General features: G+C 43.5%; 1 protein-coding gene and 1 long non-coding RNA gene across 4 annotated transcripts in view; one reads left to right on the top strand and one right to left on the bottom strand.

Moving 5' to 3' along the window:
• LOC138436822 (uncharacterized) overlaps positions 1–16,697 on the bottom strand; it is a 136,862-nt gene extending 120,165 nt beyond the window's left edge. For 2 of the 3 annotated variants that reach the window (XR_011255637.1, XR_011255635.1), the window contains exon 1: positions 16,558–16,697. This is a non-coding gene — a long non-coding RNA (uncharacterized lncRNA). Of the gene's footprint in view, positions 1–16,095; positions 16,288–16,557 lie in introns of those variants that run through there. The other variant, XR_011255636.1, reaches the window with a different exon arrangement.
• On the top strand, positions 15,383–24,404 carry LGALSL (galectin like). The gene is made up of 5 exons (XM_069583027.1): positions 15,383–15,985; positions 16,721–16,792; positions 16,938–17,026; positions 18,256–18,433; positions 20,809–24,404. The coding sequence occupies exons 1-5, from the start codon at positions 15,950–15,952 to the stop codon at positions 20,950–20,952; spliced, it is 519 nt and encodes a 172-aa protein (XP_069439128.1). The 5' UTR covers positions 15,383–15,949; the 3' UTR covers positions 20,953–24,404.
• Positions 24,405–25,401: the final 997 nt, after the last annotated feature.

Raw genomic sequence — 25,401 nt, 5'->3', positions numbered from 1 at the left:
ATACGGGCACGCACAGAGAAACGTATTGGCTTGTTGGGAAATAATAACATAAATATGAACAGGAGTTAGCCAAACAGACTCTATAAAGTTATCTTCTTTCACTCAATCTCTGCAAAGTTGAGAACATCAGACAAATAAACTCCTTGACTTTTGAGTCACAGTGACCACTGAAAGCACCACAAGGATTAAAAGAGGAATTTCAGAGTTGTCTTTCTTTCCTGTGGTTAATAAAATCCTCAGGATATCTGAAATTGATCATCCTCAAACCCTAAGTAGAGTGACTTTTTGGGACAGTCGACCTACTCTTGTTTAGAACCAAATCCTAAGATAAGCACCCATGATACAGAAATTAGGTAATGTGTATCAGTGCTTGCATTGCATGAAACAGAAACCAAATTACAGTGCCTAAAACAAGCAGAATATTTCCCTTGCCTAAGAATTGTGCGGATAGCACTCCAGGTTAGACACCTAAGGGTCCGTGGTACCATCAAGGATCAGGTTCTGCCTAACTTTCTGCTCCACCATGATTAGCATGTAGCTTCTGCCATCATTTGGAGAAGGAAATGGCAATCCACTCCAGCACTCTTGCCTGGAAAATCCCATGGACAGAGGAGCTTCATAAGCTACAGTCCATGGTGTCGCAAAGAGCTGGACACATGTCCACGTTCCATTAAGAAAGAAGAAGAACAAAGAACTAATGGCACAGGCTAGTTATGGGTAAAACAGTAGCTTTTCGGAAAGCCCCTTCAATTAAACTTCTATTGAAATCACACTGACATTACATGACTACCTTGACAGCAAGGAAGTCTGGGGAACAGAGCTTTCTAGCTGGCACGTAGCTACTCACCTTGAATAGGTTCTTTTTGTAAGGAAAGGATAACATTGGGGTGAGGGGACTGGATATTGGGGAATCATCGGGAAGCGTCTGATATAAAGGAAGTACCAAGCTAACTGCACTGGCAGGCAGAGTCCTTGTAATTTCTATATGGATGTAGCCCCAGACTCAGGCATCTAAAAAGCATCTAAATAAATGGCTCTGATTACCTGCCTGTATTGCAATCACGTGCACCCAGCATACCTTCAAGAGTTCCTTCTCTCTGTACACGTTGCTGTTTAGTCGCTAAAGATGTGGCTAACTCTTTGTGACCCCATGAACTTAGCCTGTCAGGTTCCTCTGTCTGTGAGATTTCCCAGGCAAGAATACTGGAGACAGTTTCTATTTCCTTCTCCAGGGGATCTTCCTGACCCAGGGATTGAACTGTTGTCCCCTGCGTTGGCAGGCAGATTCTTTACTGCTGAGCCACCAGGGAAGTCCACTCTCTATATAACATTTAGCAAATGACCTACACAAGGATGACTGAGCATTCCTTAGATCTTCTAGTCACTAAGCATTTAAAATGAACTTTCAGCAAATGAGACATAAAGCAGAGTGTGCTCTGAAAATTGAAATTGCTATCAAAGCTGCTCTGGAAGAACTCCTTTTGCCCAGGGACCAAAAGACTGACAGATATTTGAGTGACAAGTTTTTCAGTGAATTCCACTAATTCATGCATTTTCACCCAGCATGCAGAGAGGAAGAACTGTCTTCTTTATCTTGCTGATACTGAAACCGCTATAGTTTTTTTTTTTAAATAGAAAGTGCTTAAAAGAGTCCAGTGTGAGCTGATGATATATTAAATGCCTTGGATTTAAGAATTTGGGCAAGCTTCAGACATAACCTTCCCAACAAAGCAGACAAAAGAAATACTAACAACAAATAATGGGACCAGTGAAAAGGAACAACTCATTCCTTCTGTAATGATCCAAAAGAAATAATCATTAAAAATACAATCATTTTCCAGATTGCTTTATTGTAGTTTCATGCAAGCCTTTCAGGAGCTGCACTCGTGTGGTGTGACAGCAAAGCCAAGAGAACTGAGCTGGCATCCTTCTTCCTCTGTGACTCAGGCTGGGTAGCTCTTTTCAACAGCACTTGTTAATCTTGTTAAAATGTAAGTGCCTCTTGGTTTTATGAACCACGCTCACTTTCCCTTCCAGCCCTCACTGACCTTGCTTTTTGTGGCTTGAATGTCATCTTATGAAAGAGGTGTACAGTTAATTCTAGAACCACAGCGGGCTGAAAAGTATGTGTGTGGCTTGCATCACAGGGGCGAGGCACAGAGCCAAGGGTTGATATCAGATCCCCATAGAATTTATTTTAGACCTATCTGTGACCAAATATCTTTTAGAGATTGACTTTGGTGACCTGGATGTTGCATGTTTGTCTTTGTTTTTTAGAAGAAAATAACTTTGTCTTAGGGTTGGTTCAACAGAGTGATAATATATCACATATGAGAGAAGATAATGTGTTTAGTTGGTCTAGCAGCCTCTATAAAACTATTAGATGTGTACCCTATAATCAAGCAATTTCACTTCTAAGTGATTTGATTTTTCATAAGAATGTATCCTGATTTTTCTGGTGAGTGGAGCATTCTATGAAGCAGATCACTTTCTGATACTGAATTCAGCTCTTGGAAGGGGCAAACATCCTAGAAGAGATGGATTCCAAATGCAGTGTCCTAAGGTTGAATACAGGCACCTCAGTGTCCTAAAGCAACCCACCTTTTCAGTGCTCCCTAAAACAAGGCTTATTTTCAGTGGGTCCCATGCACAGCGCCACAGAAAGGCAAGTCAGAATTGTCAATGGCTCAAGAGAGAGCATGAAGAACTCCAAAATATCTCCTCTTCCTTCTGTCACCCCAATCCTTACCGCTCAATGGTGATCTTCCATGCTTATTCCTGCTTCTGTCTTCATAGAGCCTGTCAGGTTTAGGAAAAATATTCTTCAATAAAATCCTGGAGTTCAGAAAGAAGTTACTTGTCCCTCAGCCCAAATATAAACCATGTACTCCAGGAAACAGCTATTTCCCTCTGAAAACATGCTCGTTTTTAAGATGATGGCATTCGAAATATACTATGCTCCAAACACACATCCTCCCAATTTGGTTTAGTGTAATAGATGAGTTTGAGTATCTACTCTAAGTAAGATCCATACTGGGCATCATGAGTTCTCCTGTGGTTGTAAATTATTTAACATCTATGTATTTGCTTTGCTTTGTGAATTATTTAGAGCAGTGTTATTCTGCGGGCTGAAAAGTAAGTTTCTAAGATGGCTTTATGTGCTATAAAAATGGGCAAATTGTGTTGAAATATCCATAAGGGAATGTGCTAGAATATGTGACATGGTAAAGAACCTGTTAACATTAAGGGTCAATAATAACAATGTAATCAGTTCAGCAGCAAGAATGACCTTTATTCAAATCCCACATAGATCCTTTAATTCCTCAGAAGACACATTTGATCTGCTGGGAAGTTTACATGTCCTGTTGTGAATCATATCCCCACTGACTATTTTTGCAAAGAGCCCTTACTTATCAAGACATTGTTACAGCCATTTGGAATGTGTTTTTATATACAAATAAAGATAGTGAGGGGTTAAAACAGAATTTCTCTACTGTTTTTAAAGAGGGGATTTCCCCAAACTTCAAAAAAAGAACGTGAAACAAGTTAATCCCACTGGAGTGAAAAGTCTTAAGGATAATGACTTCTATTGCTTGGACTCTTACAGACAAAAAGAGAAGGATAAATAGAGAGAAACGTGTATTCTACATCATCCAAAATAAAACAGTCAGCCTTGGATTCCTTCCTTACCCTAAGCCAGTATGCAGAATTAAAAAATCTAATTATGTAATGTGGGAAACGATTTCTAAATATCTTTAAAAGATTATTTGTTGTTGTTGTCGTTCAGTCGCTAAGTCATATCTGACTCTTTTCGATCCGATGAACTCTAGCACTCCAGGCTCCTCTGTCTTCCACTATCTCTCAGAGTTGGCTCAAATTCACATCCATTGAGTCGGTGATGCTATTTAATCATCTCATCCTCTGTCACCCTCTTCTCCTCCTGTCTTCAATATTTCCCAGCATCAGGGTCTTTTCCAATGAGTCAGCTCTTTGTATCAGGCGGTCAAAGTATTGGAGCTTCAGCTTCAGTCCTTCCAGTGAATATTCAGGGCTGATTTCCTTTAGGATTGACTGGTTTGATCTTGCTGTCCAAGGGACTCTCAAATGTCTTCCCCCGCACCTCAGTTCAAAAGCATCAGTTCTTTGGCACTCAGCCTTCTTTATGGTCCAACTCTCACATCTGTACATGACTACTGGAAAAACCATAGCTTTGAGTATATGGATCTTTGCTAGCAAAGTGATGTTTTTAAGTGTCCAACTCTGTGTGGCCCTATGAACTGTGGCCCCCCAAGCTCCTCTGTCCATGGGATTCTCCAGGCGAGAATACTGGAGTGGGTTGCCATGTCCTCCTCCAGGGGATCTTCCCCACCTAGGGATTGAACCCGTGTCTCTTACATCTCCTGCATTGGCAGGCAGGTTCTATACCATTAGCACCACCCGGGAACATTCTGTAAGCATTAATTAAATAAAATTAAATAAGCAATAGGGAAAAGCAGCACCTTCATTGATCATTCCTCTTAGAGAAGATGTTATAATTAATGTTCAATATCAGGTTACTTTAAAGAGCCTGAGAGCCTATCTCATCAGGATGAGGAAACAATAATACTGCTAATAAAGCTCCTGACATTGCTATGCTTGTGCTTTGGGATTTTTTTTCACTATCATCTTTTCTACCCTTGATCTCACCACTTCAACTTTTCATTGCTTACAAGTGTACTTTCTGACAATTATTACTTAGGTTCAACAACCTAATGTTTAGGTTGCTTCATGTTTAGGTTGAGTTTATGTGTAACCCATGGCATCTAGAATCCAGACTTCTCAGGGATGGGAAGGATATCTCAGGGCATGTCTTTATATGTCAGTCCAAAGAGGACTGTTCTCAGGCTGTGCAACAGAGGGAAACAAGTAGACTCTAGCCTTGGGACCCTGGAAGGGTCCCTATAAGTGCGAGGTTTATTTATTTTTTTTTTATTTTTGGTTGCACTGGACATTTGTTGCTGCGCACAGGCTTTCTCTAGTTGTAGTCAGTGGGGGCTACTCATTGCAGTGGCTTCTCTGGAGGAGCACAGGCTCTCCAGGTGCACAGGCTTCAGTATGTTGTGGCACAGGCGCCCATGAGCCCTAGAGCACGCAGGCTCCAGTAGTGGCGGTGCATGGGCTTTAGCTGCCCAAGGCATGTGGAGTCTCCCCAGGTCAGGGATTGAAGTGATGTCCCCTGCATTGGCAGGCGGATGATTATCCACTGCACCGCCAGCAAAGTCCGGTTCTGAGGTTTCATTTCATCTGCAGATCTGCAGCTGTGCATTATTCAGTAACTCATTCACTTACTCATACATTCAATCAATAAATCTTTGCTCCCAGTTTCACTTCACTTCAGGAAGAAAGACAAGAATCTGCTCTCAAGGCTTGCACCCTCTGATGTGGAAAAGCCACACCAGGTAATAAACAAGACAATTAAAGATGAAGGGAGAATGTGGATGCAGTGCAAGAGCCCTGGCTGGAGCCTATATCAGGCACTGTCTCTCATGGAAGGTGACATTTGAGTGAAGAATTTAAGAATAAGAAACCCAAAGAAGTGCCTGGGGAAGCACGCTCCCCCAAGAGCAAGTGAAAAGACCCTGAGGAATGAGTGTGCTCAACTGTTAGGAAAACTTCAGGAAGGCCAGTTTGGGCTGAAAAGCAGTGAGCAGGGGGAGGAATACAGCCCCCAAATTAAGGTGGAGAGAGAGGGCCAGCTCCCACAGGGCCTTAAAAGCCATGGAAAGGAATTAGGGTTTCATCCCAAATACCATGAGAACTCAGCACATGATTTTAAGGAAAGTCAATGGTACATGATTTATGTTTTTAAAAGACCATACTGATAACGTGAAGTCAGCATTGAAGACAGACCTGAATTACAGTTTACAAAAGATTCTTGGATGGTGCTCTATTTTAGCACTGTGCAGTAATTTCTGCACAGGGCTTTGGGGTGAACTGTGACTGTTTTATGAGCTGCTATCAGGGCACTGAGAATAAAACCACACTGTAGATGAAAACCAACACTAGACCTGAGGAAACACGCATCCTGCCCATACTCAGAAAGTCTACCCATCTCTTCTCACTGAGCTCATTCCTTGTTATTTCTAACTATAGAATATCACCTGACATTGGATAGTTTGTATAAATCATCTAAAGCAACCCTTAGTTATAGCTTCTCTAGAATAACTGTCAGCTGTATCACTTTATGAAATGGGATGACACTTCTGCCCGGTCCTGGCTACAGCATCAGTCTGTCAACAGTGACTAAAAGAGAAGCCTTCTGAAAGACAAGAAATCCTGCCTTCCAGAGAAGGGCACTTTGTAAATGCAACGTGCTTGTCTGTTTTTGATTTTCTCTTTCAGGCTGGGTGAGAGTCTACTCACTGAAGACAGGCTGTGGAGGAGGGGCCTGCCCAGGAGGAGAGCCCAGATCCAATGGGAAGAGAGGGGTGGAGCCTGGGAACAGCAATGAAGTGGAGGAATCTGGCGGGGGAGGAGCTTGGATTATCGGGGAAAGTGCCCATGAGACTGATGTGCAAAGTGGGCATTACTGGCCAGGAATAGAGTTTTGTGAAGGAAGATTCTGAACCAGTCTCAAGGAGGACATCTGTTAGCAGAGAAAATATCAAAGGATAGAAATTTAATATGTGTATCTCCGCCTCAGTCATCTGAAAAAAAAGAAGTATGAGGTTCTCTTCTGTTGATGGGGTTTTTACTGGCATTTAAATCAATGGACTCAAAAACAACCAGTCAGCTAGTTTGTTTCCTCTCCTGAAGTTACTTCCATCTATTCCTGGTATTAAAATGAGGACTGGCTTTTAAGAAAGGCTGAAATTTTCCTCCTTCCCCACTCCATCTGGCCTTACACACACACACACACTCACACACACACCTCACATACCAAGTAAGTAAGTAAGTAAGTGTTAGTTGCTCAGTTGTGTCCAACTCTTTGCGACCCTATGGACTATAACCTCCCAGGATCTTCTGTCCATGGAATTCTCCAGGCAAGGTACTGGAGTGAGTTGCCATTCCTTTCTCCAGGGATCTTCCTGACCTAGAGATCAAACCCAGGTCTCCTGCATTGCAGGCAGATTCTTTACATCTGAGCCACCAGGGAAGCCCCATTTGTTACACACACACACCACATACCAAGCAACCATGAAAAGTCACACCTAACTCCAAAACTTGCTGAATTTATGTGATGTGTGATATGCTCAGTTGCTCAATTGTGTCCTACTCTTTCCAACCCCATGGACTGCAGCCCGTCAGGCTCCTCTTTCCATGGGATTTTTCAGACAAGAGTAGTGGAGCAGGTTGCCATTTCCTTCTCCAGTGGATCAAGCATTAGCAGGCAGATTCTTTACCCTGAATCACCTGGGAAGACCCCTAAATTTAAGAATTCCAATTAATTCTTATGTTCAAGAGCAACATTGAGCCAGCCATGGCCAAGGTTGTGAATGAATGAAATGTGATGAGTTTAATCACTGTAGATTACCAATTTGAACTTCTGCAATTTAAAATATTTTCCTCAACTCTTCAATTAATCTTTCCCTATGGGATAAATTAATCATTTGAACAATTTCAGGCCTAAAAATCAACACGTTACCAGCTAAACTAAATTTAGATAGAAAATGTGTTATCTGATTGGAAGTGGAATGAAACCAGCCTCTGAATTCAAAACACTTTATTTTTATTTTCTGGGCTTTGCTGCCATGTTGGCACGGGAGCTCTTAGACCCATTCTGGATACTGTCAGATGGAATAGGCAGTACGCAGGGAGGGGTCTGTAGTATGAGGAAGGAGAGATGCCCTAAAAGACTCATATGGAAAAGCAGGGCAAATATTTTAAGTATGTGTACGGTCGTTTGGGGCTTTTTTAAGGAAGTAAAAAATGATCCTAATTACAACTAAAACAGAGCCCAGCTCAATAAAGGATTGTTGAACAAATAAACGAAGTCTGTTTCCTCTGAATCTCTTTGGTTAGTCAAATTTGGATGCCAAGTTTAAATTCCCAGGTCCCTCCTGGCTGATGGTTTGTTCAGAAGCTGCCTGTGTTAATCCCGCCTCTGTGCAGTTCACCTTTTAAGAAGTCTAGAAATCTGTGTCACCCAAACATGTTTCCTCTAAAAATCAAATGACCACCTGGCAGCCTGCCTCTGGAGTTTTCCTGTGCCCATTAGTCAGGATTTCCAGGGGACTGCTAAATCTGAACCTTCATCTGCTTCCATGCAGCCAAGCTAAGCAAGTTTCCATGAAACTACCAGAGCAAGAAACCCTTTATGCCACTTGATGACAAGGAAATAAAATCACAGAGGCAATAAAAAGGAGGACTATAAACCAGCAGAGGAAAACAGAAAGCTCATGCATAAGGAGACAAGTGAAATGAGGCCTGGGGCTCTGTCACGTAGTCCAGTCACATTCCTTATTGGTACAAGGCTGGCTGCGCACAGATCTGAATCTTGGAATTAACTAGAGGGAAGGCTGGAGAGGGGGGCACACAAACACAGCCTTGGCTCTCAATACCCACACCAAGCCTGTGCCTTAAAATACCTTTCATTCATGCTGCCAGATCCACAGGCTGGAAGTAGCGTTCTTTTCTGTTTCCCAGCAGAATGCGTTTTGCTTCTGTTACCTTTCAGCAAAGACTCCTGTTGCCTTTCACAGGAGTGAGCCCACTCGGGACCTGTGAACTCCCAAGGTGTCTCAGACATGATAAAGGGCCCACAGTGCCATCCCTGGAGTAGGAAGCAGTGCATTGCTTTGAAGCCCTGAATTCCTCCTGGGAAATGGGCTCATTACTACCCTCTTCAGCCTGGAGGTTTCCTGAAATCAATCCTTCCTGCGCTAAATAATTAAAATGCAAGCAGCAGTCTGGTTCTAGTTTCCTCATAAATAAACTGAAAATAATGAAATGTTGGAAACTGGCACTGATTGCCAAATTTTATGGTTGTCCCCTAATTACACTGGTACAACACAAATTTGTGTGTGTGTCCAAAATAATTATTTGAAAACCATGACCAGAGTTCCTAGAATAATTAAGAACTTTAATCATGTATTGAAATACAGAAAAAGAGCTGATAAATGTTTGCCCTCCTACCTAACTAGGTAAATGAAAGAATGCTGAGTTTGTATATTTTCTGCCTAAGTGATGATTTATCCTGAGCAGAGACTGGCCTGACTAAAACAATTACGGAGTGTTGAAAGCCTGACCAGCCTGTAAAATGGTGCATTATCTTTATTCCTCAAAGTGGGCTGCAAACACCCTTTGGGGCCTGGGACAGGCAGGGAATCCAGCCACGGGATGAACAGGTCAACATTTAGATGCCTCAGTTTTGCTGTATTTATGAGTGTGGGGAGAACATCATGTTTATATCAAAAATAAACATGGTGATATTATGGAACAGATTGCAAAAGTCACACAAATTTCTCAATATTACAGACATTTTGAGCTGGCAGCTACATTCATAGGGGTCCTCACAGGTCCTTCTTCATTGTAGAGGTTCTTTGGGGAACCATTTAAAGTACTCCCATAATATCAGGAAGCAATGATTTGTCAAATAAAAAGGCAAACGTTTCTGATGTACAAGTTTCTACTCTAGATCAGACTGGATAGATTATATATATATATATACTGCTTAATCGTCTCAGATGTGTCCAACTGTGAGACCCTGTGGACTATAGCCTGCCCAAGCTTCTCTGTCCATGGGATTCTCCAGGCAAGAATACTGGAGTGGGTTGCCATGTCCTTCTCCAGGGGATCTTCTCAACCCAGGGATCAAATCCAGGTCTCCCGCATTGCAGGCAGATTCTTTACCACTGAGCCACCAGGGAAACACACACACACACACACACACACACACACACACACACATATTGGAGAAGGAAATGGCAACCCACTTCAATCAGACACAATTGAAGTGACTTAATACACACACATATATGAGTAAAAAGAATCTTAAATCTATTTCTGCTTAATTGACTATGCCAAAGCCTTTGTGTGGATCACCACAAACTGTGAAAAATTCTGAAAGAGATGGGAATACCAGACCACCTGACCTGCCTCTTGAGAAACTTGTATGCAGGTCAGGAAACAAGTTAGAACTGGACATGGAACAAAAGAGTGTTTCCAGATAGGAAAAGGAGTACGTCAAGGCTGTACATTGTCATCCTGCTTATTTAACTTCTATGCAGAGTACATCATGAGAAATGCTGGGCTGGAGGAAGCACAAGCTGGAATCAAGATTGCTGGGAGAAATATCAAAACCTCAGATATGCAGATGACACCACGTTTATGGCAGAAAGTGAAGAAATAAAGAGCCTTTTGATGAAAGTGAAAGAGGGAGAGTGAAAAAGTTGGCTTAAAGCTCAACATTCAGAAAACTAAGATCATGGCATCTGGTCCCATCACTTCATGGGAAATAGAGGAGGAAACAGTGGCTGACTTTATTTTTCTGGGCTCCAAAATCACTGCAGATGGTGACTGCAGCCATGAAATTAAAAGACACTTACTCCTTGGAAAGAAAGTTATGACCAACCTAGACAGTATATTAAAAAGCAGAGACATTACTTTGTCAACAAAGGTCTGCCTAGTCAAGGCTATGGTTTTTCCAGTGGTCATGTATGGATGTGAGTGTTGGTCTATAAAGAGGGCTGAGTACAGAATTGATGCTTTTGAACTGTGGTGTTGGAGAAGACTCTTGAGAGTCCCTTGGACTGCGAGGAGATCCAACCAGTCCATCCTAAAGGAGATCAGTCCTGGGTGTTCTCTGGAATGTTGAAGCTGAAACTCCAATATTTTTTTGTCCACCTCATGCGAAGAGCTGACTCATTTGAAAAGACCCTGATGCTGTGAAAGATTGAGGGCAGGAGGAGAAGGGGATGACAGAAGATAAGATGGTTGGATGGCATCACCGTCTCGATGGACATGGGTTTGGGTGGACTCCGGGAGTTGGTGATGGACAGGGAGGCCTGGTGTGCTGCGGTTCATGGGGTCGCAGAGTCGGACACAACTGAGCAACTGAACTGAACTGAAAGCATCTTTTAGATAACTGGTTCTCAAGTAGAGGCAAGTTTGCCCCATCCCACTCAGGGATATTTTACATTTGTCAGTGCTGGGGGAATTTCTGATTGTCACCATTTGGTGGTGATGCAGGTAGCACTACTGGCCTTACCCTCCACTGGAAAGAATTTCTCAGCCTAAAATGTCAACTGGGTTGAGGAGGAGAAACCCTGCTGCTGATGATGTGTACACATACACACACAGATAGGAAATGAGTGGTCTGAAGGTCAAAGTCAGGCACGTGTAGAGAAAGAAGGCTCATATCCACCTGGACCACAGCAGGAGACAGAATCAACCTCTGAGAACAGGGGTTCAGCTGTTTTAGAATTTGAACCATGAATAGAGCTGTAGTGCAGTCTCTGCAGACTCGCTTTGGGGGGGAATGTGGAAGGGGCTACTGTACACGTGGTCAGAGATACGTAAGCCCTCCAGAAAGCTGGGGTAATCTTCCCAATGGGAATGACTCCCCCAACTTGTTACTTGGGCTGTAGATCTGAGGCCTTTATTATCTTATCCCCTGCATTCTACATAGGTTCCCAGAATGACCTGTGAGCTCCTGCAGGACAACATCCACGCATTTTCAAATATCTCTTCTTTAGCCTTGCTCATAATATGGTTGCTGAACTGACGTCAATGCTATATTTTTCCCCCAGTATTAGAAATTCTACATGCCTGCATTTGGGAAAAAAAAAAAAAAAACATTAAACAGGAAGGAAAGAAAGACACTTCCCTTCTACTATTTCCATCTGGGAAGATCATTTAGCAAAGTCTGTCTTCAAAGAGCTGTGCATACTTCTTTTTTGATGCTAATCATGTTTGACTGCCTCCCCCACATACCTTTAGCCTTTTTATTAGTTTCCAGCAGTAGTGCAGTTCACTCTTGCATTTCATAAAAGGGTCACAGTCTTGGTTAATGTTTTTTAGACACAAATGCCCATAATCAAAGCCCAGAGCAAAGTTTGCCTGTCTTTCTTTGTACAACTCTTTAAAAACTCAAGCTCTATATTTCATTTATTTGCTAATGAATTTCCCTGTAAGAGGTAGTTTGACTCTGCTCAGCTTTATTTATAACAACAACAAAAAATTCATTTAGGCTTCTGCCTGCTCTCCATGTTCAAAACTATTCTATAGAATGATTGAGAAGGAACAAAGCATTTTTGGAATAAAAGCAATTTTCCAGAATAAAGTGTTCTGGGCAGGCTCAGTATCTTCCTGTTTTTTACATTCCTAAAACATAAGAAATGTAAGACCTCATCTCAAGCAATCCAAGTATCTTCAACTCCACTTACAATGTAAATCAAAGCATTATTCTTCACCCTACAAACTACTTATTGAAAGATTCAACCCAAGATTATTTTCATTCAAAAGAACATACTCTCAAACCATTTACATTTAGATGGTATTTACACAGCTTTTCAGGAACCAGACCTTTTTAAGAGCTAAGGAGGAACGGTGAATGAGCCCAACCTCTTAATTTTGCAGTGAGGTAATTGAGGCTTAGAAGTCGATTTGAACTCTCCGAACTACCTAATAACAACGGCTAGGACTTATCAAGGGCCCACAGCTTCTCATATCTTCAGCACTTCTACTGTGTCTGAGCCACCACAATATCGTTCTCGGATTGGTGCAGGAGCCTCCTAAGTCCTGCTTATACTCTGCTTAGGTCAACAAAAAAGTCCTCACTGAGGGTCCTTAAAAAACTAAAAGTAGAGTTACCATATGATCCAGCAATCCCACTCCTGGGCAAGTATCTGGAAAAGATGAAAACTCTATTCCAAAAAGATACGTGTACCCCAGTGTTCATAGCAGCACTCTTTTCAATGGCCAAGACACAGAAGCAACCTAAATATCCATCAACAAATGAATGAATAAAGAAGATGCGTTATGTATATACAGTGGAGTATTGCTCAGTCACTCAGTCACGTCTGACTCTTTTCGACTACATGAGCCCACCAGGCTCCTCTGTCCCATTAAACTGCCCAGGTAAGAATACTGCAGTGGGTTGCTTTCCTCCTCCAGGGGATTGTCCCGACCCAGGGATTGAACCTGGGTCTCCTGCATCTCCTGCATTTGCAGGTAAATTCTTTACCACTGAACCACCTTGGAAGCCCACAATGGAATATTACTCAGCCATAAAAAGAATGAAATAATTCCATTTGCAGCAACATGGATGGACCTGGAGATTATCATAGTAAGTGAAGTAAGTCAGACAGACAAATATCATGTGATATCACTTATCACTTATATGTAGAATCTAACAAAAGCTACAAATGAACATTTGTATTTACATATTTACAAAACAGAAACAGACATAGAAAATGAATTTATGGGTACCAAAGGAGAAAGGGGTGGAGAAGGATAAATGAGTAGTTTGACTTAACAGATACACAGTACTATATATAAAATAGATAAACATCAAGGTCTTACATATAGCACAGGGAACTACATTCAATAATGTGTAATAACCTAAAAAGGAAAAGAATCTGAAAAAGAATAGATAGCTGAATCACTTTGCCATACACTTAAAACTAACACAATATAATCAACTATATTTCCATTCTTAAAATGATTTTAAAATAATAATAAAATAGAACTATGAAAAGAATCCCCACAAATTCCCTAGTGCCTGATACATAGCAGGCCTTCAGGATGTTTGTGGATTTGTAAAGTGCTTACTATATGCCAGGTACTAATCTAACGAAGGTATAGGAACCAATTACCTAATCTTTCCAATAACACAAGATAAGTGCTATTGTCATCACTGCTGTCGTCTTGGATTCACAGATGAAGAAACTGGGGCACAGAGAAGTTTAGTAACTTGTCCAAGATCACCCAGCTAGTTAGTCATAGAGCCAGGATTTGAACCTAGGGCATAAGGCTCTTTAACTACCACAATGTACTGTGTCCCTCTTAGCTTAGCTAATGACGAAAAAAACTTCAATGAGTCTTCCCTATACCGAACTCTCAGAAGTTGAAATATATCAAAGTGTGCTTAAAAAACATTGTTTCCTATGACTGCCTAACATTTTAAAATCATCAATAAGGTGTGATTTTGAGCTAAGACTGGTAAACAAGAGCAAAAGTGTGAGTCACAACTGTGTTGCCCTTCAGTCTCAAGTTCAGAGCACACAAAGGGTATGACTGTGGCTTACAGTCGTGTGCAGGTAATTCTCCCTACTCAACTGAGATTACCATGATTAGCTCTGGTCCATAAAGGGAAAGCTAAGACACAAAGCCTCAGTGATGTTCCAGGCCACACAGTCAGCAATCATGGCAGGAAAGGAGTCTCTGAGGGCCCCTCTGAGGTCACACATGTTCTCTGATTATTAAGTATAAAACACCAGGGTGATGCACACAATGGAATGTCTAAGCCAAGACGTCACCGAATACAGGGTATGTTGATACAGCTTTAGCTGAGAAGTTACATAATCGTCCTAATGTGGAAACACCATAAAGGAATTTGTGACTTGGAATGAAGAGAGGTGCACTCCCTGGGAATCACTCCTCAAGGGATATCAGGAGATGTTCAGTGAGAAACCCACTCCCCTAGATTGGGCTTCTCCGGTGGCTCAGAGGTTAAAGCGTCTGCCTGGAATGCGGGAGACCCGGGTTCGAAAGCGTCTGCCTGGAATGCGGGAGACCCGGGTTCGATCGCTGGGTTGGGAACATCCCCTGGAGAAGGAAATGGCAACTCACTCCAGTGCTCTTGCCTGGCGAATCCCATGGAGGAAGGAGCCTGGTAGGTCACAAAGAGTCGGACACAACTGGGCGACTTCACTTTTCACTAGATTGAGCAGGTGACTTGTAAAAAACAAACAAAACAGCCCAACGAAGGCTTTCTGAGGGCAGGCACTGTGCCCAGTTCAATTTAATGAGATTTAACCAGGCCCCTGGCTAAAAAGTCTCCAGGGACCCCCATCTTTTCGCAGGGCAGGGAGGTCTATTCTATATTCAGCCTCCTGTTATATAAAAGTCCCTACTCCGAGTCCTCTCTGCCTCTTGCTTTTAGGTCAAATATTTATTTATGCAAGCCCAGAGGCCTTTCATTATCTTTGTACCCTGGAAGGCTCGAAATGAATCTTTTCTCGCACTGCGCTGAAATTCTTTGAAAGAAATCTCGAGCTCTGGAATCCACCTCCACCTCCAAATCTTCCTGGATCTCAGTCTCCACTGTCCCACCTGCCCCCAGGCGCAGCCAGAGTAGGAAGGGGGTGGCCGGAGGGGAGTGGCGGGGATGTCACAAGCACCTGTCACCTGGCAGGCCCCGGCCTCACTTCCTCACCCCCGGCCCCACCCACCCTGCCGCAGGAGAGGACCGACCAGGCGCCCGCCCCCTCGCACGCCCCGACACTGGCAGGCCAGTCCCTCCCGCCCCAGCCTCCTGCCGCCGTCCAATGGCCGAGGGGCAGGGCAAGCTGAGCAAGCCGCGGCAGCCCAGCCGGGTCTCCGCCCTGTTCCCGGTTCCCGAGCCGGGCCCCGGCGGCCTTTAAATGCCACCCTAGGCCGACACGGCGCGGCCCTCGCCACCTTTTTCCTCGGGCGACGGTAGCGGCACCCCGAGGAAGAAAGCAGCTTAGACTCTGCAGCTCCGTCCCGGCCGCGGCAGCCACCTCCGACCTCCGGGCCCGCGCCGCCTCCCCCGCCTCCCCCGCCTCCCCCCGTCCCCCCTCCCCCAGGCGCCGCTGGCCCGGTCGGCGCGGGGCCCCCGGGCGTGCGCGCGCGCGTACCCGCGCGTGTGTGCGCGCCCCAGCCAGCCTCGGACCCGCGCCCCCGCCCGGCGCAGGACCGCCCCGGGATCCCCGCCCGCGCGCCGCGTCCCACGTCCCGCGCCGCCCGGCCGCCAGCCGCGCACCCCGCCGCGCTGCGCGAGAAGATGGCGGGGTCGGTGGCCGACAGCGATGCAGTGGTGGTGAGTGCCGGCGAGGCGCCCCCTTCCCGCGGCCCGCACGGCCCCGCCGCTGGCTCCCGCCTGGCGGAGGCCCAGCCCCGCGCCCCCGGCGGGAGACGGCGCCCCAGTACCTGGTTAGAGGGAGCCGGCTGTGCGCGACCGGAGTGGGGGGAGGGCTGGAGGGGTGCCCCGCGGGAGGACCGCTGGCTGAGTGGAGGTGTTAGGGGCGGCCTGCGCGTGGGGGTGAGCTACAGCCCACTCCGCGCCGTGCAGACACCGGCCAGGTGTGAGTGTGCGCGGTTGTGAGTGTGTCCGGCGCGCGCGCCCCTTGTCCGCTCCCCCAACCCCCACGGCATCCCGGGGATTCCCCCTTGGAAATGGGTCCTAGCCTGGGGCTCGCGGGAGAAGTTGAGCGCGGCTGCTGCACTCCAGCCACATCCTGGAAGACAGGCCTGGGCGACAGGTTCTAGGGGCGTTTGCGGTTGGAGAGGAGCCTGCCTTCCTCCGGAGCGGGGCTCTGGTTCCCCAGTGGGCCTCGACCTTCATTTTGATCTAGATCTGAAGGGTCTGGGGAGCATCAGAGGCTTAGCTACCTGATAGAAAGGACGGGTTTGGTTCCGGGGTTTTCTGCGGGTAAGCCTCTGTTGTGGGGAGGATTGCTGGATTCCTCCAGATTTGTATAGGTTCTTCCCTGCTCCCGCTAACACCCACCTCCGAAAGCCTTTGGAAAGCCAATCTGTGTGCTTCTATTTTTAGAAACTAGATGATGGGCATTTAAACAACTCCTTGGGCTCTCCAGTTCAAGCCGACGTGTACTTCCCACGACTGGTAAATGATTTTGTTCCCTCTTCGGTGTCTGCCTGTACCCTCTTGTTTCTAATTGCATTTTTAAATGGGTCAAGTCCTAAGGAACTGAGGGCTTGGCTCTTCCCTAACAGGCTGTGAACTTTGTTTCTGCTCTCATCCTCTACAGATCGTGCCATTTTGTGGGCACATTAAAGGTGGCATGAGACCAGGCAAGAAGGTGTTAGTGATGGGCATTGTAGACCTCAACCCAGAAAGGTAAGGCAGATTCCTTGTCTCCTATGATGCTGTCAAAAATTTTGGGTTTCTCTGCCCACCCAAGCCAAATGAAAAATACGGAGACAGAGTTTGGAGAAAATAAAAGGGTGGCTTTAATCCTCAGCCAGAGGAGGGGAGAAACAGCAGGCTAGAGCCTCAAGAACTGTATGCCCCTCCCATGAGGAATGGCGGGGGGTGGTGATTATATAGATGAAGGGGTCAGTGATGAGGAACAAAGGTGTGAAGGTCTTGTATTCTTCTTCCTTTTGTATCATTTCAAAAACAGACTGGCCATCAGGTACCCAGTAGTTGGGTCCATTGTCTTGCATGAATTGTACTATGGCCTCCTTTCTGTAGTGCAAAAAGAGAGGAAAAGAACTATGAGGGGGTCGTCTGCAAAGAGAGTGCTGTAAAGGTGAGCCCCAGACAGAGTGTGATCTGCATACCAGGTTAGTCTTGATTACCTACTACAGATCAGGAACAGTTAAAAGTGAAAAAAAGAGCTCAGAAAAGGGCAAGAGAAAAAACAAAACAACTTTTTCCTCTTTTTTCACTACAACACTTATACCTATCCAGCAGTTACAAGGTCCTGCCTCACTCTTGTAGCTTTCTGCTGCCCTTCCAACCCCTGTGGCCAGTGTTACTGGTTGCAAGTGCCAAGAAAGTACTATGTTCCCATGAAAAGAATGTGTATGAATCTCAGTGGCCATTTCTCTAGACAGCTATTTATATCAGAGATTATAAATATAGACCCACATCATTTTCTCTTTGACCCTTAGGGAGGCCAAAGGACTTTTTTAAAAAAATGTTTTTCAAACACAGTGCTTGGAGTAAGAACTATCAGTATAAATGAGAACCAAACTACAAGATATTGTTTCCCTTGGTCAGTTTCCCCTGGCTGTTTTTGAGTCTTCTGAAATGGGTTAAAACACAGATGTGTGGGTAGTTTGGAGTATCTGAAATATCCACAGTTAGTTATTTTCATCTCTATCAAAGTTTTCTCCAGGGCCACCTCCTGTGGGTAACAAAATTAGCTAGTTTGATTGTAATTCTACTTATCCATGGTCTTGTCACCTACCCCCCCCTCCCCCGCCCCACCGCCGCCCTGTGGAGAGTAGTGGCCCACTAAAAGCTGACCAATCCAGAGAGGAAGAAGGAAATGGGAGCCTGGGTCTTTGTTAAATGTTATTTTGCTCAACCGTGAATAAATGAGATGATTTTCTTTTCAGCTTTGCAATCAGCTTGACCTGTGGTGATTCAGAAGATCCTCCCGCCGATGTGGCAATAGAACTCAAAGCAGTGTTCACAGACCGGCAGCTACTCAGAAATTCTTGTATATCTGGGGAAAGGGGTGAAGAACAGTCAGCGATCCCTTACTTCCCATTCATCCCAGACCAGCCATTCAGGGTGAGTACCTCGAGTGCTTCAGCTCCAGCCATTGGCAGGATGGTGATATTTTCATCTGAGATGTGCCAAGAGTGCTTTAAGCAGCCAGAATTTTTGCATGTCCAAGAAATTTGTCACCTGATGGTGAAAAAAAGAAAAGCGATCAAAAGAGCTCTGTTTGCTGATATGAATTAATAATCAGTAGAAGCTCTTGGTTCTATTTAGCCAATATGTGTAAATAAACCCATATTTACATGTCTAGATTGTTAAGAATAAATACTTCTCTGTGTAGTATTCAGTATAGTACTAGGCATTTAATAGATAATTGTCCTAAGCTAACTATTTAATAAATATTAATAAATACCTAGAATTTCTTTCTTTTTTCTCAACCTTTAAGTAGTACCAGACCATATCAGTTATACCTTTTTTGAGACTAGAGCAATTATTATTTTATTTTCTCTTGTTCCCTTTGCTAATGAGGACTAGCAGTGCCGTTGCTCCCCTGGGCTTCCCTGGTAGCTCAGATGGTAAAGACTCTGCCTGCAATGCAAAAGACCCAGGTTCCCTAGGTGGGGAAGATCCTCTCTGAAGGAGGGCATGGCAGCTCACTCCAGTATTCTTGCCTGGAGAATTCCATGGACAGAGGAGCCTGGCAGGCTACAGTCCATGGGGTCATCAAGAGTCAGACATAACTAAGTGACTAATGCTGGGTTAAGCAGCCTCAGTCTACTTCATTGTCACAGGCTGTGTGGCTGATTGATAGATGCCTTCCCTTGGGCCAGAATGAGTATAGATTTGTTCCCCACTATCTGTCAGGCAGTAAGCACAACCCAAGTTTCCAGTCCCATCAAATAGCATGAGCCGCATCTTCCTCTATGAAGGACAATGCCAAGTAAAAGGTGCAAGTCAGTAATGTGTTAGAAAAGAATTTACTGACATGTCAGACTTGGTGATGAAGTGTCTGCGTTAAAGTTTGTTGTGCTTAGTCACTTAGTCGTGTCTGATTCTTTGCAACCCTACAGACCGTAGCCCACCAGGCTCCTCTGTCCATGGATTCTCCAGGCAAGAATACTGGAGTGGATTGCCATGCCTTCCTCCAGGGGATCTTCCCCACCCAGGGATCAAATCCATGTCTCTTGCATCTCCTGCATGGGCGGACAAGTTCTGTACTGCTAAGCTACCGGGGAAGCCCTACACTTTGTTAACATACATCATAATAATGACAACTTGGTTAAAAGCTCCCTGTTTCATATATACCTAACAAACAAGAACTACCCTTAACCTGTTGCTCCTCCTCTAGAAATGTACAAGGGCATTATGAATAAGTCATAATATTTCTTCCCATCTTGGAGTCTTGGGGGTAAAGAAGAATCTATGACATTGATATCAGTGATAGAATAGAGACTAATTACCCTTCTAGCATAGCCTGGGGAAGGCACCCCTACCCTTCTCTAGAATGATAATGACCCTGAGGCTCCCCTGAACTGTGACAGTTTCTTAATGGTGACTCTTAACGCAGAGCTCATGAGTGTGAGTAACCAAAGCTTCTGCCCAGTGGAATAATGCTCCCCAACAACAAAATTGAGATGGAATCAGCCCTTCTTGGTGACATAATTTTAGTAATAATACGCATTAAATGTGACTAATATCACATATGGAGTCTCTCCTTACATGATGAATACAAATGCTTTTAATAAATACGTAGTGTAAAACCAGTGATTAAACTCTATGGTGAATTCCTTAAGTTAGAAAAAAGAGGAAGAAAAAGCTTTTACCATATGGAATCAGTATTTTTGTTTGGCTTAACAAAGCCTTGTTAATTACACATCCTTGGTCCAATGGTAATTACTGTGTATCCTTCTCTGCTTAGTGTTTATCTTGTTTGAGTGTCCAAACTGTTATTACATGCTCCCTAATGGGTACCTGCTCTGCCTTGTGAGGGGCTTCTCTGAAGGTGGGATAGAATTGTTCAGGGGATGAGGATGGAGGCATTAAGTGCCATATAGATAAATCTATACCACTTTATATCACTTTCTGGCATGCAATGAGAAGGGAGAAATAGTAAGGCAATTTTAAATCCTTCAAGGACATTGAATAGTGTAGAGCAGTGCCTCCCAAAGTGTGTCCCTCATTCCAGCAACACCAGCATCATCAGTTTCCACCAACAACTTGGTGGAAAAGCACATTCTTAGACCTTACCCTTGACCTACTAAATAGAAAATTTAGGAGGGTAGAGTCCAGCAGTCTGTTCTATAGCCTTCTGTCTGATTCCAGTGCACTCTAGAGTTTGAGAACTGCTGAAGATGTTGCCTTTCTCTAAAATGAGGTATTTGTTCATTTTTCCCAGCAGAGTTCATTGAAATTATGAACTGAGGGTTTTATTTTGTTTTTTCCAGGTGGAAATCCTTTGTGAGCACCCACGTTTTAGAGTGTTTGTGGATGGACACCAACTTTTTGATTTTTACCACCGCATTCAAACGTTATCTGCAATCGACACCATAAAGATCAACGGAGACCTCCAAATCACTAAGCTTGGCTGATGTTTAAACCACGTCTGTTTCAAAGAGCATCAGGTGCCACAACTGCCTGACTGTTGATCTGGAAGAAGTGTCCTAGCAAGGTCTAAAGACTTAAAAAGAAAACAAAAAGGCAGACTTCACTGTCTCTTCTTTCTGTGCAGTTTAAACCCAAAATGACTTCAGCGGTCGTTTGCCCTTAGGAAGCTATCGGAACTAAGACACCGAGCCATTATCCCCAGAACAAAGTAATGCATTTATGCTGGATTTTATTCAGACTAAACTGAGATGGATTTGTGAGGATCTGTGATTTGGTAATAAGTTATTCATCTTTTCAAAGCAAGGTGATATTTCGAACAAAAGTGCTAAAGACTTAAAACAACAACAACAAAGATGGTACACAGAAATCAACTCATTTCTGCACTGAAGTGGAATTGTGTAGCACAACCAACATTTTAGTCAGGGTATTTAACATAGAATGTAGGTTGTTCAAGGGTTTTTTTTTTGTTTTTTTTCCTTTTTGCACAGCATAATGTTAACTCAGATTTTTTAAGCTTTCTTGTAGTTATTTATTTCTACTCAGTGTATGTGTTAGAGATGATTAATGTCTCAAGAACAGCTTGTTATGAACTTTTGAATGTACAATTATCTTAGGTCTGAGTGGGGAAATTACCTATTACAGTCATGAGAAAGGTGAGTTTCTACCTTAAAGAGTTGAGTCTTATCCTCCTACCCCTAAACTTAGGATCTCTTGATATAAATTGCTGTAAGTGCTTTTGGGAAAACTTTGCAACAGTTCAGTAAGACTGCTTTTCAAGTTATTAATGATTATGTAAAATTCTACTTAACATTGCTTTTTCTCCATACTGTGAAATTAGCACAGTATTGGCATCCTTAAGACTAATTAACTACTTTTCACTGGATCTACATAATAGCTCATCAAGTTGTTATTAAGCTAGTTGAAAACACATTAAGAGGTGATTGCATCGATAGTTTTAAAAATGGACTATTACATACGTTTTTAAAGGTATAGTGTGAAAATGATTTGGGAATGCAATGGAAAGCAGAAGCAAATGGCCCCAAATAACTTACTTGGAAATAATTTATATCAACTTAAGCTGTTAGCTCATTGTATCACTTTTATTATGTGACCCTCACCAATCCCTAAGCAATGCCTTTGGAGCTTCAGAGTAGAAGATGCTTCCTACTGTGTGGGCTCTGCTAAGACAGTACGATAAGACAAGATCCAACCTAGGAAATGATCCAGTTAGTTTATCTGAAAAGTTAACTCCCAGGACTCTAGGTCTTTGAGTCCAGCCAGTAGTATGAATGCTCCAGTGAAGCTCTGGGAGTTTCCCTGTACTTGTGGAACTGATTAGACAGTAGGTAGTCTCCAGGAAAAGCCTGCAGTGATACACACATCACTGCAAGGCAAGGGATGGTTGGAGTCCTGGGCGCTGGATTTCATAAACTGCATTGGCTTTGGAGAGAAGGACCCTTGGCATTGCTCTGGTCAGCTAGTTGAGGGTGGTAAGGGGGTGCTGGGGTGGGGGTGTATTTATATATAATTTAGGTTTTATTTGTACAGCATACTGCGTCTTGTTATGACACGTCCTTGTCCTGCTTTGCTTTTGAGTTTTTTTACACAACATGCAGAGGCACGGAAGTGGCCACGTCATTTTCATGTGTCAAGAATGTAGACAGTGTTTCAGTACCAAAGTTTAAGAAAAAGCAAACTAAAATCGTGCATTTTTTTTATAGGTGATATATTTGGATTCTCCTCAGCTTTGAAACTGTTTAGCACAGTTCCACTGTGTTATGTAAGAAGATGCTTTATCCAATAAGACTGGCTGAGCATTGAAAAGCTTTATGTCCTAGCTGACTTAACCAGCCATATTCAGTCAGGAAGGCTATGCTCTGGCTCCGTATTTTGGAGCCCGTGACTAACCTTGTGCAGCCACTAGATTTTGTCAAGTATTTGTAGAAAGACCTAGAGGACACCCTGAAATGTATTGGTAGGGGTTTTGAGTCTCATTATGGTAGAAGACCCCCCCCCCAACAGGAGGTTTTTCTTTGAGTTGTCATCCATTCCCGCCCACTGCATAATTCAGCAGAAACTGGAGGAGTTGGGGGTGTAACTGTTGGAACTGACACTGTTCTCTCTACCTATCAGCTAACTGGTTAGCAGCCAAGCCCTTAGGCAGCTTAGTGTAAAGATACACTGTTAACCCTTCATTGTTCTGTGGGGTCAGTGAGTACCTCTTGGTAAAGCTTATTGAAATTTATCAGAATGATGTGATGGTTTGATTCAGGTATAATTAAGTTAGCGGGGGGCTAGTCCAGCTGCATTAATCATTAGCTGTAAACTGGAAACTGTTCACATCCTTTCATCAGCATGTGAGGTCTAAGGTGGAAATTCAGGATGAAAAGTGCAATTTTAAGCTTCACAGGAAAGCATTTGGGTGTGTAAGGTGTTATTCCTGACCAGAGCTGTAATTCTGCAATATGACCAAAACCAAGGAACATAAATAACAATCAGGCTCTGGGGGAATAATAGGCAGGCTTTAGACAATCTGTTCATTTCTGCATCAAAATTGGAATGAATGTATATATCTACTTAAAAGTTAATAGAAGTGACTTCTATTTCTGGGTTATCCCAGAATTGTCTTAGTTTTTTTAAAAATTTGAAACCCCATTTCAAATCATGCCAACCTTAGTTCAAAACCTCCAGAGGGATCGTTCTTAGAATTGTTGATGATTTGTTAAAATGGCAAATCCTTTCATTTGTATTAAGAAAATATCCAAAAAGAGGGCAGGAGCCCTTTTGCCTTGAGAGAAACACCTTTGGCATTTTCCAGCTACATTATTAATGTAGAAATAATGTTCCTATGATGACATATTTTCAAAGAAACACTTTCTTATTTACTGCGTGGTGTAAAATGTTGCTAAATGTGTTTTAGCGTTATGATGTCACTGCTGAAAGTTATTTGCACTATAATAAAGGAATTTTCTACAAAATGGTTTCCAATTTATAAGGTGCTAAACTTGGTACCAGGTGTGATGTACTTGGGCTTCCCAGGTGGCTCAGTGGTAAAGAATCCTCCTGCCGATGCAGGAGACACAGGAGACTCAGATTCCACCCCTGGGTCGGGAAGATCCCCTGGAAAAGAAACTGGCAACCTACTCCAGTATTGTTGCTTGAAAACTCCCATGGGCAGAGGAGCCTGGCAGGCTGCAGTCCGTGGGGTTGCAGAGAGTTGGACTAAGCATACAGGCATGTGATGTACTTAGCCTGGACCATCTGGTAGCACAACCCTCCTTCCCTGACATGCTCACTCCAAGACCCCTTGTTTATGTGTTGCCCACGTTAATAAACTGATCAAGGGAAGGAAAGTGTCTGAGGGGGCCTCAGAGACCTAATGAGTTGTGTGTGCAATGGGTTATTTTTAAAATAAAATTTGCATATGGTAAATTCACATTTTTCTTGATGTGCAGTTTTGTGAATTTCAATCCATAAATGGATTCACATAACAATCACCTCAAACAGGATACAGAATCGTTCGATCACCCCCAAAATCCCCTTGTGCTATCACTTTATGGTTAAATGTGACCTCTACTCCCAGGCCTAATCAGGCAACAACTGACCCATTCCACCTGCCTATAGTTTTGCCTTTTCCTGAATGTCATATAAAGAGAATCATATAATCCTCTGGGATTGGTTTCTTGCATAATGCATTTGAGGTTCATATTGTGTGTATTAAGTTTTTCCTTTTTATTGCTGAGTAGTATTCCATGGTGTGGATGGACCAGGTTTCACCTGTTAAGGATGTAGTGGGTTCTTAATAAATTATTAATATAACCTTATTAGCATGTTGTGTGTACAAAAGCAAGATTGTATATACAATCTTTCCTGTGGTTTGAATGATTAAGAAGGAAACTTGATCCCTTAGCTATTATGACTACAAATAAAACTGGCTTTAGAAGTTTGCCTAGCTTTAGTTACAGGTAGTTTAGGAAAGATAATTTACTCAACATGCTGGATTTAGGGTACCTACTTACACCTTAGCTGGTTTTACTAATTCCTTCCTTTATTATTATTTTTTCATTTCTATTTTTTAAGGAAGCAAGGCTGGGAGGCTGGTCTTTGTCACAGTTTTTGCAGTGAAGTATAGGCAGCAGCATAGGCAGGGAAGGGCTTCCTAGTTGTCACTAGTGGTAAAGAACCAGCCTGCCTATGCAGGAGATATAAAAAGACTTTGAGTTCGATCCCTAGGTTGGGAAGATCCCTTGGAGGAAGGTATGGCAACCCACTCCAGTATTCTTGCCAGGAAAATTCCATGGACAGAGGAGCCTGGCAGGCTATAATCCATGAGGTCGCAAAAAGTCAGAAACATCTGAAGCGACTTGGCATGCACATTCGTAGGCATGGAAAGCCCTGTCAAAGTGAGAACAATTTGCTGAGGCTGCTGGGCA

The sequence above is a fragment of the Ovis canadensis genome, chromosome 3 (assembly GCF_042477335.2).
Source record: "Ovis canadensis isolate MfBH-ARS-UI-01 breed Bighorn chromosome 3, ARS-UI_OviCan_v2, whole genome shotgun sequence".
NCBI lineage: Eukaryota > Metazoa > Chordata > Mammalia > Artiodactyla > Bovidae > Ovis > Ovis canadensis.
The sequence above is the reverse complement of the archived record's forward strand: the minus strand, read 5'-3'. Positions and strand labels throughout refer to the sequence as shown.